The sequence below is a fragment of the Camarhynchus parvulus genome, chromosome 19 (assembly GCF_901933205.1).
Source record: "Camarhynchus parvulus chromosome 19, STF_HiC, whole genome shotgun sequence".
Taxonomy (NCBI): domain Eukaryota; kingdom Metazoa; phylum Chordata; class Aves; order Passeriformes; family Thraupidae; genus Camarhynchus; species Camarhynchus parvulus.
The window spans coordinates 6,056,361-6,074,505 of record NC_044589.1 but is presented as its reverse complement, the minus strand read 5'-3'; the positions used below and the strand labels follow the sequence as shown (position 1 = coordinate 6,074,505).

The window sequence follows — 18,145 nt, the reverse complement described above, 5'->3', positions numbered from 1 at the left end:
TCACAGACACCTCAAGGTCAGGCCTCAGACTGCACCCAGAAATTTGGCAAAAGCTGAGAGAAAGGACCCACAATGGATCCTTTGTGTGTGTGCAGCTCCTGAGGATCTCCCAGGACAGGGAAGGCTCAGGAATCCAAATTTTGGTGACAGCAGACAAACAAGTCCCAGGAGTTAAAGAGAAACAGGGGCTGCTACCTTCAGATTGATTTTCTCCCTGCCAGGCAATTCATCACCAGCAGCAAGGTTTTGATGACTGCTGGGGGAAAAAGAGAATTTACAACCCAAATTCAATTTCATTTTGCTGCAGGTTTTTCCCTGATTTCCTCCTGTGCTCCACGTAATTTTGGTTGACTTATGAAAGCTCTGCAGCCACCAGAAATAAAGACAGCAAGGATAAACTTCATAGTTTTTATTCTGCAAAGCAATATGCACATCTTACAAACACAAAAATTAATCCAGGAGAGAAATGTCATTTCCAAATCAGCTATTAACCATCATGCAACAAGACAAGTGAAATGTAAGAACAAAACAAAACAAAAAACAAAAAACAGCCATCTCGAACCCTACAATCACCTGCAGAGGGTTGAAACCAAGGCTCAGATTTTCTATGTAATGCCAAAGAAAATGCAAAAAAAAAAAAACCAAAAAAAGAAAATGGCAGCTTTCTAAGAACAAGAAAACACGTACAAATAGAATCAAAACTGATTCAAGTCATAGTTAAAAAGAAAAAAGAAAACAAAAAAAGGAAAGATCAATATGATCTGAACTTTAATATTAAAGTTTTAACTCTTCTGTTTGGCTGCATTTAACTTTGTACATCGCCTGGGAACAATCCAATATTCCTCAGCATTCCAGCCCTTGGCCTGCTGGGACACCCTGCACCTCCCTGCTGCAATACAGGGGGCAAAAGGATGAACTAAGGCCAAAAATCCAAAACTCTCCAACGTTTTCCCTTTTGCATCTGTGGGTGACAATCTTTAATATTCCTGGGGGTGCAGAAAGTGGGGGAGAAGTTGCCAAGGAGGTTCCTTTCATTCCCAAATGGTTCCCCCAAGAGCCCAAATTCCAGCTGGGATGTTTGGAGCTGGAATTTTTTGAAGGAGAAAGGATTGGCTTTGCTTTCCTGGAGAAATCAGAGGATTTTGGGTGGTTTTGGGTATTTCCAGGATTCCTCTCTCCTAATCCATCTATTCCTGCCTTTGGGCCCCAGATCCAGCCACCCTCAGAGGCAGCTCTTGGAGTGAGGATTAATTTGTGGGATTTAGGAACAGCTCAGGAGAAGCTCTTGGCCTGTCTCACTCCCCTGCCTCATCCCAGGGAAGCAGCAGCAGCCCACAGCAGCATCAGGAGAAAACTGGGAGCTTCTTTTTATCCCTAAACTTCAAACCAGGCCATCTCTAAAGCTTTGCCTTAACATTCCCTGGAGGAAAACATGTCAGGTAATCCCACTGAGGGAACTGAAACTGTGGGAGGAAACAAAACTGTGACTGCTCAAACACCCTTAACTCTCGTGAACTTACTGAAGTCCCAACACACACAGACCAGGAGTGGTGTCTGGAGGGAATAAACTGGGAATTTTCTGCCAGCATCACTGAGACTATGAGATTCTCACTTGGCTTTTTTTCTTCTGTGGAGTTTGGAGCAAAAGGAGGAGGGAAAAAAAGCCTGTGGGAAGGAATGAAGGAATGAATGAAGGAATGAATGAAAACTGGGAGAAAAGTAAAAAGTTAATTAAGGCAACCAGTGAGATTTAAAAGCAGGGGTGGAAATGTCTGCAGGAAGAGCCTGACCCCTGAAATTCAGGAGGCTGCTCAAGGAACCAGGAAGAAAAACCAGGAAAAGGCAGAATGGAGAAGGGAGAAATGCACAGAATCAAATCTCTGTCTGAAGAATGGACACAGAGAACAGAAGGGGTTTCACTGGGTGGTTTCTTTGACCTTCCTCACAAGAGCCCCACTTTTGTGGCCATTGTCCCCTGAGTGGACAGCACAAAATGGCAATTTAATGAACTGAATGGGCCAGAGCTCAGCAGTGCCAGTGGCAGCTGCCCCTCAGGGCTGCAGGCACAGTCCCAGAGTGAAGCTCTGGAACAGACTCTGGGATCTCTTTTCCTTTCACTCTTTGCACTTGCCCAAGGCTGTGCAGAGCCCCAGCAGGCTGCTAACACAATACATCTTTTTATTAAGTTTCACTTTCTAGAAAGAAAAGAAAGAAAAAAAAAAAAAAAGAAAGCTTACAGACAGCTGCTCTGCAGCAGAGACACACAATCCTGGCTGGAGGGCTGGGGATGGGAGGCCAAGTGGAAAAGTTTTCCAGATAGTCTCTGTGCTGACTGGTTCTCTGGCATTCAGCAAGCCAAATGAAATACCAAAAAAACAAACCAAAAAAAAACAAACCAAAACAAAACAAAATAATCAAACAGTTCTTTTCAGTAAGTAACAGTTTAAAATGGGACTTCACTTCTTAACTTTTTTACTATGAATAAAAGCACAAGTTTGCCCTAAATACAGCACTATTAAAATGTGAATATGTATTTTTTTTCCTTCCAAAAGAGAAAAAAAAATCTAAAACGTTGATATCTTTTCTTGCAAGCAAGGAGCAAATGGAATAAAGTATTAGGCCACACAAACACACATTGAATTCATGTTGTAGATTGGTGGCTTTGGAAATGCAGGATTATATCAAAGGTGCATACTTGGTTCAAACACACTGTACAGATTGGGCAAAAAACCAAACATCTCTTGGTTGGTTTGAGACACTTGCAAAGGCATCTTCACCTGCCCAGGTGCAGCTAGACAAAAATCTCTGCCTCTGTGGAGCCTTTTCACTGGAGTTATCTACACCAACATGGGGCTGTCCCAGGGCAGGGCCAGGGGACAAGCACATCTGCTCAGAATTACTCTGGATATTCTGCTTTTATAAATATGTACAAATCAATTACAGGCACTTTGAAATGTCTTTGGTTGGAATAAACCAACATTGCAAGGTAATGGATTCACGGAGTGTTAAGACCCAGGCTGGGTTCAGCAGGCAATGGTTTCGGTCGTTCTCAGGAGGAGAGGGGGGTTTTTTTATGCTTCTGACAAAGCAACCTGGAAGAAAAACAAAGGAAGAAAAAATATTTAATTAAAGGCAAATTCTTAATCCTGTAACAGTGATATGATTTATCTCTGTGAGCTGGCAGAGCTGTCCTTGACTTTTCAAAGAAAGCTTGGAAAGTCTGACTTGGAAAGGAAATCAAAGGGAGTCTGAAGGCATTTTGTACTCTGCAAAAATCAATACAATAAAAGTCCCAAACCACTCAAAACCAAAAAAACCCAAAAAAAACCCACCACAAAAAATACCGCAAACCAGCTCAAACTACAAAATAGCATTAAGACCAAAAGGTATCAACACTGGCTTCCTACTTCTCAATTAAAAATATTAATATTTAATCCTTCAGGCAAACTGCAAGTCCCCAAGGTAATACTGAACAATGACTCTTTCAACAGCTTTGTTACATTTTTAACTTAATTCTGATTAACAACCAATGACTCTTTCAACAGCTTTGCTTTTAACTTAATTCTGATGAACAACCCTTAGAATTATGTATCATGTTTTACTCAAGGTTTTCAGTCTGTTGTGGTAAAAGATAATGAATAAATGAAGATTTAATGCCACCTATTCATTGCTTCACACAAAACAGTTCAAGCAACACCACAATTATGGCAGAAGAGCCACAGCCCAGCACTTCCTGAGCTGCAATAATCCATTTCTTCAGGACAGAAATCTCATTTTGAGGATCTCCAAAGCACTTGTGTGGATTTTATAACCCCTACCTGCACTGTCCACAATGAAAGACAATTAAATCCCCATCTCCGGAGACAAGAAAAACCAGTCTGTCCTCTGCCCAACAGGAGCTTTTCTCTGTTTCCTTATCAGTCAGGATTCTGTTAGCACAGACTCACCTTTTCAGAGCAGAATTCTGTGTTGCTTTGCCTCAGTTTGCTTGGTCTGCCTTTAATGACTGCATAGCAGAACATTGTGATCACCATCACAAAGAGGAAGTAACTGGTGTGCATGAGGTGCAGGTTTATTAGAGAGCGATCATCCTGCATAGAAAAGCAAATTAAAACCATTTACTGACTTAGCATTGGACATTAAAGTAATAATTACCAAACCAACCCAGAAATTACTTCATTAATCAACTTTCTCCCCTTTACACAGCAATGGAAGTGATTCCTAATTGTGGCACAAAATGTTTTTGTGATAAAGATGTGTGTTAGGGACATTTTTCCAAATATTGGCAGATGCTTTTGTGAAATTATTTCAAATTATAAATGGTGTTTTTTAAGAGCTCTGAGGCACGTGGATGAAGATCATCAAACCCATTAGGGTGAAGCATTCTCAGCCCTCACACCACACAATAAACCAGCAGCAAAAATGACAATTTTAGGAACCATATCCAATGAAACCACACAATAAACCAGCAGCGAAAATGACAATTTTAGGAACCATATTCAATGAAACCAGAGCTAAGCATTTACTGAAAACACCAGAGGAACAGCCCAGCACTTACATCTGGAACTATGACAGTTAGTTTGGGATTTAAAGCATGGTAGACTTTGCCAATTGCTCCCTTGTAACACCAGAAGGGGTTGTAATCCTGGGCATATTTTGTGTTCGAGTCCCTGGCCGTGGTGAAGATCTTGTACCACAGAGTGGCATTGCTGTAGGTTTCAGGAACACAATGTGGTGGCTGACTGCAAGAAAACAGAAATAATCAGCACCCTGAAATGTGTTTTCCATGTTCAACCAGGACAACTTTGCTTCTCAAAACATAGTTTTAGTTTGGGCCTTCCAAAGTAAAAACAAAACCCCAAAGTTTAGGTTAAAAACCCCCAAAAGCCACATGATTGCTATGCTAAAATCAGAATTTAATTGCATGTTGTTGCAGTAAGCCAACATGCCACAGCTTAATTGGAAAAACACTGGTTTTCCTAAGGCTTCCCACAGCCTGGGCCTCTCCAGGTTGGATGGAACAGTGTCAGGGAATCCAGAGAAGACAAAGGGAAGATATTTTGGTGAAGGCAAAGCAGCCTCTGCCTTGTGCTGATCTCTCAGCAGGGAGGAGGGTGAGAACCTCAGTGTCAAATCTCATCTCTGAAACTCAATTATGGGGTAAATCCCTTAAATTTCCACAGATTCTCTTGCTCCCAGTGAAGTTTAAAAGGGAGGCACGGGCCAAAAAATCACAAAGCAGAGGATTTTGTGATAAACGTTTCACCATGGGGGAAGGAGTGCAAGGATGTAATTTCCATGCTCAAGAGGAATTTTCAGGAGGAGCTAAGAGCTCAGAGGGATGAGTGAGGCAGGAAGCAGCCCCTGGGGGAGAGCTGCACTCACACTGTGACTGGGAACACGTTGCTGGCTGCTGTCACAGTCATGCAGGTGCTGAACACGACCTGCTCGCAGTGGCCATGCAGGACACACTCGTCAGAGTTCCAGGCTGCTGGCAGGGTGAAGGTGATGTTTATCTCCTCGTGGGATTCTCTGCCTTTGAGAAAAAGACAAGGAAAGCTGGGATTTGGATCACAAAAGTATCTGAGCAACAATCACTGGGAGAAGGAGAACACACAGATGATTAAGGCAGGAAGCATCACCCTTTGGAGTCAGCCCGGATCTTTGCAGGCAACAAAGAGAGCAAAGAGAAAAGTTAAACCCAAAACAAACCACAAAATCCCCCAGCTGCTGCTCTTTCTAATCTCTCCCACCTCAGAACTGGGGTCATCAGGCTGCTTTCAGAAATTAAAAACTCCTTCTAAGTGAATCCATGCATGTTCACAGACCTTTATTAGAAAAGCCTTTCTCCTCCTAAGAACTGTGTTCCACATCTGTTTTTCTGATGTTCACTTTTCAAACTGGAGATATTTTGTGTAGAGAAAAAGGTGGCAGCAGATACTGAACTCCACATTAAGTCCTGTATGATAACTCCACGTGGAGAAATTCAGGCTGAAAACAAATCCAGGCTGCTGCAAATGGAACTTGCATTTGGTAGCTCTCAAAGCAGCAACAAAATAACAACAGAAACCCCCGTAATGCACATTTGCAGCTATTGGCAATGTCTCTCCACAGGTTCAAGACCTTCAACATTATTATAAAATGCAATTCTGGCTGAAAGCTAAAATACAGTGATGTTCTATTATCAATTCCTATTAATTCTCTATGAACTCCTGTCAAAACTTCCTGACAGGCAGCCAGAGAGCAGATTGGTCTCTGCACACCACAGAAGCCATAATCATCTTATCTGGTGCTGTTTGTGATATTAAAGCTGATTCACTTATGCATTTTAGATAAACTAGAATTTTTTAGGCAACATAATACTCTCTACTGCATCTATGCCACATTTGAAATGTCAGTTGAGGACCTGATGGATCAAGACAAAACTGAAGAGACTCACTGTTCAGAATTTTGCTGGCTTAAAAATGACCTTCCATTGTCATTAGGTTTAATCATTTCAAACTGCCAAGCCTGATCTTGGCACGCCTGCAGGTTCTTTTCCATTCTGAATGCAGGGACAAGTTCCTCTAACAAACAAGAGCTCCATACAGGAATAAACTCAGAATAAATCTGGGAACACATCTGTGTTCTGTGTATAAGAGTTATCTCACCCATAATAAGATGGTAAATTTTTATTTGATTATACAGCGATTAAAATAATATCATTATTTGGAATCACAGAATGGTTTGGGTTGGAGGGGACCCTAAAAACTATCTTGTTATAGCCCCTGCCATGGGCAGGGACACCTTCCACCAGCCCAGGTTGCTCCAAGCCCTGTCCAACCTGGCCTTGGACACTTCCAGAGATGGGGCAGCCACATTTCTGAGTACTCATCACCCTCACAATAAGGAATTTCTTCCTAATATTTAATCTAAACCTCTTTAGTTTCAGTTTGAAGCCAATTCCCCCGTGAAAGGTTAGGAAAAAACCTCTGAAAGCCAACTGCAACCTGAATTGTTGAAGGTCCAGCCTTGCCTACCTGAAAGTCCAATCTGGTGCCCAAAAATGGTGGAGCTGAGGTGTGTGACATTGCGAGAGTATCCCCCAAAAGGTCTCAGAGGGTCCAGGGTCAGCGTGATGGTGACAGAGATGTTGATGGGACCAGAGTCCTCGAGGGTCTGTGGGGACTGCGTGGAAGACCTGGCCTGCCCGCTGGTCACGGTGCTCTCTGGAGTTGTGGTGTCATTCAGGAGGTGCTTCAAGGTTTCATTCTCAGATATACAGAAGTCCAAATCATTAAACCTCAGCAGGAAAGTATTCCAGTCCTTAAAGCAAAAGGGGAGATTTTAAACCCGTGAGGGAGCTCCCACCTCGCCCGGTTCCAGGCCATTGAACAAAAATCACACGGCTCAGAGAGCAGCACAAACACCAGCACGGCTGGCTCAACAGCAGCAAAGCTGTTTGCAGAAGTCAGATGGGTTCAGTCCCAGCTCCCTCCCCTGAGCTGGAAAGGAAACTTGGTCTGTTCACAGAATCACAGAATGACCAGGTTGGAGGAGACCTTGAAGATCATCGAGTCCACCCTAGCCCCAGCACCCCAACTCAACCCTGGCACCCAGTGCCACATCCAGGCTTTGTTAAACACACCCAGGGATAGGGACTCCACCACCTCCCCGGGCAGCCATTCCAGAACTTTATCACTCTTTCTGTAAAAACTTTTTCCTGATATCCAACCTCTATTTCCCTTGGCACAGCTTGAGGCTGTGTACCCTGGTTCTGTCAGTGCTGCTGGAGAAAGAGCCCAGCCCCAGCTGAGCACAGGCACCTTTCAGGAGCTGTAAAGTGATAATGTCACCCCTGAGTCTCCTTTTCTCCAGGCTGAGCACCCCCAGCTCCCTCAGTGGTTCCTCACAGGGTTTGTGTTCCCAGCCCCTCACCACACTCCAGGGTGAGCAGTTTTAGCTCAGGTTTCCCTCCTTACAGGACAGTGCTGAGGGAAGAAGTTCCCCAAACCAGCTAAATAAACAAACTGAATAACACCTAAATAACAAACTGAAAGTTTCCTAGCCACAGCAGGGAAGATCCACGACAGATGATTTGGCCTCATCCTTGATATAAAACAATTAACAAACGACCACCCCAACAGCCCTTCTGAAAATAACATGGAGACAATCCCTCATACAACTCTGCTCTCTAGGAGGGGAAAAAACCTAACTTTGGGTGTGTTTTCCAAAAGACTATAACTTTTGCACATACCTCTGTCATTTCTGGGGATTTGATCTCCTTGATCTTGAAGAAGTAGCCCAGAGTGAGGAAGGCGATGGCCATGGCGCTCACGCTGATCATAAAGACCACGAGCGGAGGGCGGCTGCTGATGTAAACCTTCAGGTTCTCCAACAGGTTTATGTAGAACATTATTCTGATTGTTCACCTGAGGGGAAAGAATGTTCCAGCAGAGTCACTGCACTGTGTGTTACAGCTGGGGGGTGGTGGATCAGACAGAAGGAGAGAAATGGGATTGTACACAGAATTGGGATTAAATTCCATGTTGTATTCCATGAAATACAGCAGTGATCAGAACAGGCTCCACATCACCTTCCCAGGGCCTCAAAGTGCCAGCTGGGAACAGCTTTTAAAGAATGAGGGCTTCCAGCACAGCCCAGCATCACTGATAAGTAATAAAGCCAGTTCTTGCCTTTCCCCAGGCAGGTACCACTGCTACATTTGAATGTCAGTAATGCACCAAGGTACAAATCAAACTTTGCACATCCTTTGAAAACTGAGATTGGAGCCTTCAGGATCCCTTTCTGCCCCACCCCAAATGCCTCTATTTTCAAACTTTGCTCATCCTTTGAAAACTGAGGCTGGAGCTTAAGGATCCCTCTTTACCCCACCCCAAATGCTTTTATTTTCAAAGCAGCATCTGAGAAGCAGCCATACATTATTTAAGGCTTTTGCATCAAGAATCCTATGGGCAGAAACACCCAAAAACCTGCATTAAGGTGGAGGCTGGAAGACTCTTGGTCTTTATTTAATTCTTGCAGGATACAGAACTTTTTGTTCTGTCTGTAAGCATAACCAGGACCTTACACGCTGACAAAATGCCCCAAGGCATTAATTTTTGCCCCAAATATAATATTTTGTCTGATTCCCCTGCTGAATTTTTATCTGCAGAGCAAAAATACCCAAATTCCTGGATCAGCTTCCCCACCTCCACGCCCAGGGAAAAGCAAACAGCCAGGAGTTAAAGGGCAGCCTTGTGACATCTCCTTCAGAAGCTCTGCAAGGAGGAACTCCAAGCCCACCTTTATCTTTGTCCTACCCAAAACCCTGGCTGAAAAGGCTTTTAACCCCAACTAAACCACCAAGGCAGGAGCTGCTCCTAGCAATGTGCTGCTGATCTCCACAATTCTGAGGGAAAAGGCAAAAAGAATTCTGTACTGCAAGGGTTAAACTGGAACATCCATAGAGATGTGATAACATTGAATTAAGGCAGGGACTGCTCCTGCAGCTCGGGGTGATTCCCACTGACTCCTATTTACAATCCAGGTGTAGCAGGGCTGAAAAGTGGCAGCTCAGAGGATGAGAGAGGCACAGGGCAAGGCAGGGAGGGATCTGTGATCTATTGATTTAAGAGAAAACAAAAGAAGGGTAAAGAACAAGAGTGAAGACAAAGCCCTTTTCAGAGCCCACAGAGTACAATGATCCCAACTTCCTTGTGTATACTCAGGATTTTACTGGCAGGAACGCTTCAGCAGTTCCTGTTAGCAGAAGAAATATTGACAGAACCTGCAGAAGTGTCCCAGAGAGGGGAAAATCCAGCTCAGGGAGGAGAGACAGAGGTGCAGTGTCAACAACACAACCCTGGGCTGTGCCTGCTGACTCCCCACTCGCTGTCCTGGCTGAAACCTGCTGAGACAGAGCTCTCCAGAGCTCAAGATCTCATCCTGGCTTTATCATTTTGCACCAGCAACCCCTTTCCATCCACCCTGCAAAGCCCAGGAAGTTTTTCTCAGTGAGAAGGGGGGGCTGCGAACACCTCTACAAAGCCAGGGTGAAAAGCAGGGAAAGGAGAGGGGTGAGAGGGGAAGAAAAGGTGATGAGAAATGCTCACCTTACCAGAGCTTTGTCCCAGAGCAGCTGTGGCACAGGCAGGGCAGGTGGCAGAAGGCAGCAGGGACAGGGAAGGGAGAGCTGGGGCTGGCAGGGATCATGCTGGGAGCGATCCGCCCTCCTGCACCTTCTGCCTGTCTTGTCCCTGGCAGCAAATTCCTTCAAAGAGCCACACTTAAAAACCCCAAATGCTCCATCCAGAGGCAAAATCCCAAATACTCCTTCTGGAAACGTGGGAGACACGTGGGGAGATGGAAGGAGATCAAAACCTAACCCAAAAGCAGAGTTGTAGGCAGCGTCACCTCCTGAATTTCCTTTAGGAAATAACAGAGATGCAGAGTTTATTGCAGTTTTAATCAGGGCTCAGTGTCACCCACAGCACATCCAAGGCTGGGATTCCTTTTTTAAAGGGGTTTCCATCACCTCTATTAGAATTTGTTTGCCACAGGGTCTAAAACCAGCCATATAAAAAAAAAAAAAGGGGGATGTGCTGAAAATCCTACACAGGGAAATATTCAGCCTAATATTTTTATGTAAGAGATCACCAGCTTTTAAGTGCCAGTTGTTTAATATGCTGCCATAACTCACTGGCTTTGAAAGCAATTAGAAAATGCCATAAGCTGCAATTTCCGAGGAGTAATGTGCCTTTGGAGCATTTGGGAGGGAAAAGGGAACAACTGTGGATTTCAGTACTGGAGCTGACATGAAAACAGCGATGGGGGAAAGCAGAAGGATGAATGTTGCCATGCTGCTGCCTGAAGAATTACTGATTTTTTAATCAAAGTACTCAAATAACTTTAATTGTCACGGAATTTGTGATGCAGATCAGTGCATTACATCCAAGTGTCTGGGGATTTTCAGGGTTCCTCAAACTCCTCTCTGTTAGAATCACAATGCATCACAACTCTTCTGCCAGCTCTAGTAACTAACTTCCTCCTCTGTGTAAATGAATAACTTCAAGAATATCATTTAAACTTTTCTTTCTTGTTCACAGAGTAAAAAAAAAAAAAAAAAAAAAGGCAAACGAAAACAAAACAATGCTTTTACCTCCTGGCAGGTCAGGCATGCAAGATCAGATTTCACTTTTTAGCCAAATAAATAATTTAGTGAGTGGCTCTAATGACTGCTGCTGCCTCTCTCCACTCCAGCAAAGCCTTTTAATACTTGGTGCAATAAAAATCTCCCCAGTCAGACTAAACAAGGAGCTCAAGAATGAAAACTGCCAGGCTGGAACATTGGCCAGCAGCTCCAAGGTAATTGCTGGGTAGTGAGGGATGTTCAGCAGGAGTTACAGCTGCTGCAACTCGCCAGGAGAGCCTGGAGATGTTGTGCTCTTAAATCAGCATCTACAAACGCAGGCAGGGAAAAAGATTAAAATGGTAAAGGGGGGAAATACAACAGTTTAATCTGTCAGAGTGCCAGAGAAAGCCAGAATTGAGCAGCCAACCCAAAAGCAAGAAAATATTCTATAATTTGGGGAGATTTCCTCCAAAACAGCCCCTGACAGCAATCTCAAAGGAGCAACAATGTGAATTCCTCTTTATTTGTGGATGAAAGAGTGTGGAAGAGGAAGCTGCTGAAACAGACTGATGAGATTTTCAAGGCTAAATTGCAAACAAGGAAAATCTTGAAGTCTATTGCAAAGACCAAAAAGTCAATGCACAATGAGTCACAGCTGAAATATTAAATTCCCATTTGGAGGCTTAATATCAAAGGAGCTGAATTCCTAAGAACAATAAAAAACCCATATGCTGTACTAAAGCAGGTATTGAAAGCAAAACTGCATTTACCAAAGTGAAAAAAACCCAAAACCAAACACGAATTTTAAAGAGATCAAAGTGGTTTGACATTTTTGTCAATAATGTCGACCACCTCCCTGCCACTAGAAAGCTTAAAATGATGGAATTTCCTCACAGATATTTCCCTTTCTTGTTGTGAGGGCAAGGTAATCACTCCAGAGGAGGGGTTTAAATGTGAAATCACCACTGGAATATCCTGAGGAGGAAAAGGGCAGGAGGCAGCAGTGACTATCCCAGCCCTTCTCCTTTAGGATCTCACAAGTTTTTCAATTTCCAGTATCTCATTGCACAGAACAGTGTTTCAATTGAGCTGTGCAGCTCAAAAAAATAAATTAACTGTATTTCCAAAGGTGCCCCACCACCAGGAGGGGTTAGAAAATGGGTCAGCTTAGGGTTAACCACTTTGAGTGAAAATGATGTCGTGTGCCAAAGGAATATTTACAAACACAAACCAAACAGACCATGGGAAAGCAGCCATCAATAAATGCAAACAAAGCAGTGGTGTTCACCTCAAACACCTTTAACAATAAACAGCAGCAGGTACCAAAATCATCCTTCATTTGGATTTCTTCTCTTCAAATTAATGCATAAGAGTGAAAATAAAGCAAAATGAAAATCAGAGTTGGGTGAGCTGATGGGGCTGGTGCTGTTCAGCATTTTTGAGGGTGACAGGGACATGAGGACAAGCTTGGCAGTGACACCAATGGCAGTGACAGGACCTGGACAAGCTGGGGAGGTGGCTCTGGGACAACCTGATGAGGTTCAAGACCAAGTGTAAGGAAAATAACTTCACTATCCTGATATCTGGGGAAAATAGAGGTGCCAGGATCTGCAGCAGCTTCAGATCATCTTTTTAGGAGTGGGATGAAATTGCACAGCCTAAAACCTCCCCCAGCAGCAGCAGGGCAGGCAGGAGGGAGGAATTTATCCTGGAGGAATCCCCCAGGGCACAGCAGTACCTCTGTGCAGCTCAGCCTCCTCCAGCACGAACAAAATAACCCAAACCCAGCAACTCCTAGGAAATGCCAGCAGGTTTCTCCTCAGCACACAGGGAGGGAAGCAATCAGGGCGTGTGGAGGAGGAAACTTCACAAAAACATCACCTTGGGTCCTTGAATCCAACCCAACATAACCCCAGGATCAGCAGATGTGCACAAACACATCTGCTCCAGTGGGAGATAAGGGGAATGGGCTCCAGTTTCTTATCAGTTTGCTGAGCTATTTTATCCACAAATATGTTTACTGAGAAAAAAAAATTCCACATTTTTCCAAAAAACTTCCATTTTCCTGGAGCCTGGAAGCTGAAAGTGGCAGGGAAATGGCTTTGCAATGCACTGCACAGGGCAGGAGGAGAACAGCACCTGGAAATGTGGAAAAGGACATTCCTCTCTCCTGGCATCCTGATAAAGGACCAGGATGCAGAATATGAGCAAAAACCAGGGACTTGCATGATTAGAAAGAAGCAAATACTTCATATTTGCATGAAATGTTTCTTTTCACCTCTCAAAACACTTTTCAAAGATTAATTAATCATTTCAACATCCCCCCAAGAGGGGCACAAACAGCAAACACTTCAGCTCTGCCCATGAAACAAAGCCAAGGAAGGGAAGTAATTTGGTGAGTGACAGAAAATTTTAAAGATCAAATTTAGACTGAATCTCAAACACCCAAATTTCTGACTTCAACTCTCTATAAAGACAGAAAACTTGAAAAAAACGATGTAAAAAATAAAAAGGAAAACAAACATTACTCAATCGGCGTGTGACAGCCCTTCCCAACAGACTTGTGTTGTTCAAAAAGTCTGGTGGATTCACCACAAGCACCTGAACTTTGTGCCAGCTGATACCCTGGGGACAGCAAAGTTGATTTCCATTTCCCACTGGAAGAAAAAATCGTGCAGAAACAGACAAATCCAAACAAGTTCCTAGTATTTTTGTATGTTCTCAGTTCTTAAAATGATGAATGAGAAAAGGCAAGGAAAGTTACAATTCAGGAAGCAGCAACAGAGTGAGGAAGCTTTTTTCCCCTGGTTCAATGAACCCTGAATTCTGACTTTTGTTAGAAGTGAAAAACATAATTTAAAACATACCCAGCTGTAAAATCAAAATGAACTCAACCTCTGGTTGAAAATCAGACATTTTGGTGCCAAACTTGAAGCAGGCACCTCTGTCTGCCAAGAGCCTGTGCCATGGGAATGAATCCACTTCCATCTAAAAGAGCTCATGGGCATTTTTAAACCTTCCAGCTTGTCCAAGTCATGACTTCCAGTGTGAGTTACCACAACCCAAATCACCCAGACTGCAATAAAACACACAATAATAGATGAAGGACTTTGAATTTGTATTAAAAATGCTATTCTGGTTACTGCTGCTCAGCATGAGAACCTGGCAGAGGAAAGGAAAAATAAAATTATTCCATTTTACAGGACCTTTAAAGATCCACGAGAAATCAAAAAATACAGGATGGCTTTAACGAAGAAGTGTGAAAATTCTCAGCAACTGCTCAATAATCACAAACTGGTTGAGTGACCAGTTCAAGGTTAATTGTTGACTTCATTAAAGCTACTCATTAAGGAATGTGGGACCCAATTCAGCAGTGAAAGTGCAGAGAAACGCCAGGAACAGGCTCTTCAGTCTGTAATGAGAACTGTGAGGAGACAGGGATGCAGACAGATACACAGCTTGAATCACAAGCAGAAAAATGACTGACAAGCTGAGGAAATGGCAGCTTTGGGGAATGGCAAATTCAGAGTTTGGGTGTGGAAAGAAGGGAGAAAAGCAGCAAAACAGCCAGTGGCCACTGATGGAAATAGAAACAGCAGCGAAACCAACTGAAATGAGGGAGCTGGGACACAGCTGAGATATCAAAGCTGCGGCTGGAATAGTCTCACGTCTGTGTGCTTCACCCCCACTGCTCAGAGCAAACAGCACCTCAGCCTGCCCAGCCCCAGCTGGGCGAGTTCACTCTCCATTTTACAGATTAACAGACCCCCAGTGCCAGCACACACACAGGTTTTCACCCAAAACAAAGCCTGGGAGTTCTGAGCCCTGGGAACCTGCTTTATTCACAGGTCAGGACAGCTTTAGGAAGAAAATTACTTCCCACCCAGCCATGCTTTGGGTAAGGGGAAATTTGGGAAAAACAAAACAATCCTGACACCAGCGAAGTTTCATTAATAGTTTAGGGCTAGATTGATAAAACAGTTTCATTTCTACAAAGCCTGTGCTATTATTTAACAAAAAAGAAGATTATCCCAGCTGCCAGACCTGCAGGATCAGCTCAGGGGGTGCTCCAGGAGGGGTCTGGGTGTGCCAGGCTCTGTCCCTCTGTCCCCAGCTCCCAAAGGACACCCAGCTCTGTCTGTCCCTCAGCTGGGCACTCTCAGAGCACAGGGACTATTTTGTTTTCTCAGGTGACCTTTCAAGCTCTTGTCTTTCAAGTGGAAAAGAAGAATCACATTCCAGCAGAGCCACTCCTCAAATCAGGGCATAGGTAACAAAAGCGACCCGGGGCTTAATCCTGCCTGCTGGGCCGGGCTCGGGGAGCGATTTGCAGGCACAATTGAGGATTATTTGTGCTCGGGCTGCCACAGAAGTTATCTCAGAGCTGAGCACACCTGCTGAGAGGAGCTGGAGCGCAGGCACCGGGATGGTTCGGGCACAGGCAGGTGCAGCTGAAACCCGTGAAACCCGAGCCGCTGTGTCCTGCCCAGGGGCACTGGGATTCATCGGGAGCGTTTCCTGTAACTCAGCCCTCGGAAACAAAACGCAATCATCATTTACCACAACAGCCAGGCCCAGGGTTTTTTTTTCTCCACACCACGTTGTTGCAGCGGCCAAACTTCGGGGAAGTTCAGCGAGGATGGGGAGAGCAAACCTTAATTACTGAATCCTTATCTGCCCTCCAGGCAAATTCACCCCGATAATTCCTCCTCCAGAGCTAATCCTGGAAATAAAATTCCCCCCAAAGACAAACCCTTAAAGAGCAAACAAACGGAAAATGAGGAAAAATAAAATCCCAGCTGTGCTGGAATGGATTTTTCTCCCAGGGTGATTCTGGATGTAACGGCAGGGATGGAGCAGCCATGTTCCAGGCATGATGCACCAGGAATTTTATTATTAAAACCATCAGGAGATCATAAGTCCAGTTAAACCCTCCCAAAAAAGTGAAAGAGGATGAAATACAGGTGTACAGAAAATCGGGGAAAACATCCCAAGACAACCACACAAGAAAAGCCCCACGCAGGCACCACTGTTCAGAGGCTATTTTGAAGCACAACTATTTTTACTGCTACTGAAATTATTATTTTTCACCGTTTTTTTTTTTTTCCCCGCTACGACGCCACGCAGACAAACTTCAAGCTGACGACCTTTCCCAACATAACTATTACATAGAAATAACAAAAATAAACCGAGGTACAACCCCCCAGCAGAGCCGAACGCAGCCGGGCCTCGGGGGCAGCGCGGCCCGAGGCTCCCCGGGGGCTCTCCCGGTGCTCCCGGCCCCAGAGCGGCCTCACCCGGCCCCATCCCCGACCCCATTCCCCGGCAGGCCGGGCCCAGAGCCGCCCCCGTCCGCTCCTTACCGGCGTCCGCGGCGGGGCTCAGGCCCCCGGGCCGGGCGGGGCTCAGAGGCGGCGGCGCTGCCGTGCGGGCGGGCTCTGCACCATGGTTCTGCCCTGCCGGGGCTGCGGGCACGGGCGGACGGGCGGCGGGGGGAGAGGCCGCTCCCCGGGCAGGGCAGCCCCGGGCCGGACACACGGACAGGCCCCGGCACCGGGCCCCGCCTCCGCCGCCGCTTCCGGGCCGCAGCCCTGACCCCTCACCCGCCGACGGTGGCGCGGGGGGGACAAGATTGAGGCGGTGCCGGCAGCGCGGGAGGGGCCGCGAACAGAACCGGGAACGGAACCGGGAACAGCACCAGGGATGGAACCGAGAACGGAACTGGGAACAGCATCGGGAACGGAACCGGGAACAGCACCAGGAATGGAACCGGGAACGGAACGGGGAATGGGCCCGGAAACAACACCGGGAGCGGCACCGGGCCCTCACGGCGCTCTCTCCCCGCTCCAGCCTCCCTCACGATGTTCCCGCCTTCCCCTGTTCCTCTAAAAATTATCCCAAAACATATTTTTTCTTGTATTTCCTAACATAAATACCTATACTGATACCTATTCCAATACCTGAAGGTGTTCAGGGTTAAATCCTTAAAGCAAACAAGCCTTTGTTTATATTTATAGTGATAAATAAGAATAGTATCGTTGCTTTATATTACATTATTATAATGACTAATAATGTATTCTATTAACAATGTTATACTAATGATTAATAATGTAATAATGGTAATATGATGGCGATGTTTTCACGAGGATAATGTGAGGTCTGGTGGGGCTGTTTACTGTCCCCAGCAGCTGGGCAAGCTGGGAGAAAACACTCTCTAAATATTGCATTAAAATAAATTAATTATAAAAACAATAAAGTAATAATTCTGCATCGAAATATTTGGGTGAAAAATATTCCCTAAAAATGCTTTGGGAAGGTAAAACTCCAGCAGTCCCATAAGGATCTGAAAGGTCAGAAACTCCAAAATGACAGCACTGAATCAATGAGCAATAATCACAATTAATGACTCCAGTATTTCCTGTAAAATATCCTACCAAAGGAAATAAACACAGGAGAGCCCATGCAAAGAAATATTTGACAATAAAAGATCCAACCTGAGGAGCTGCAGAGTCTTTATTTTCAGTGATAATGAGCTAACAGCAGGAAAAATAAAGCAAATTTCTGACACTGTGACTGTGGGCACAGCACAGCACCTGTATTTTAAATCACTTTCAGGGATGATATTTCCATTAAAGTCTCTGCTTTGGTATTTTTTGCAGCATTGGGGTCTCACCCAAACTTTCTGAGCACCTCTGTGCTCCAGCCCTGCTCAGGGATGACTCCAGGTGTGGAAATCCACCTTTCCTGACTCATTTACTCAAATCAAATATACTTGAAATTTTCAAATATACTCAAATCCACCTTTCCTGACTAATTTACTCCAAACATCCCCACTTTGGTGCCTTAATTACAAGATGTCACATAAAAAAAAAAAGAGATATTTTAAGTTATAAAATCCTTCCCAAGTGCTTCATCACCCCAATGACTTCTCTGCAAAGAAAATAAGAATAAACATTGGTACTCAGCCTAGACCTTGCAGGGCACTTGAGAACTGATGGAAATAGAGAGAGATATTTGAAATTGATCAGAAAT

General features: G+C 44.7%; 1 protein-coding gene across 1 annotated transcript; it reads right to left on the bottom strand.

The window, feature by feature from the left end:
• Positions 1–402: 402 nt before the first annotated feature.
• TMEM248 (transmembrane protein 248) lies at positions 403–16,688 on the bottom strand. Its single transcript, XM_030962900.1, has 7 exons — positions 16,477–16,688; positions 8,237–8,411; positions 7,020–7,305; positions 5,386–5,536; positions 4,559–4,742; positions 3,948–4,091; positions 403–3,092 (listed from the first exon to the last, which is right to left on the bottom strand). Exons 2-7 carry the CDS (start codon positions 8,393–8,395, stop codon positions 3,072–3,074), a joined length of 945 nt encoding a protein of 314 aa, XP_030818760.1. The 5' UTR covers positions 8,396–8,411; positions 16,477–16,688; the 3' UTR covers positions 403–3,071.
• Positions 16,689–18,145: the final 1,457 nt, after the last annotated feature.

Coding starts and splice junctions, on each gene's coding strand:
- TMEM248 (XM_030962900.1), bottom strand. CDS start 8,395: ATGTTCTACATAAACCTGTTGGAGAACCTGAAGGTTTACATCAGCAGC. Junction 5,537..7,019: donor GCACCAGATTGGACTTTCAG/GTAGGCAAGGCT, acceptor TTTTTCTCAAAG/GCAGAGAATCCCACGAGGAG. Junction 3,093..3,947: donor CAGAATTCTGCTCTGAAAAG/GTGAGTCTGTGC, acceptor TTTTTCTTCCAG/GTTGCTTTGTCAGAAGCATA.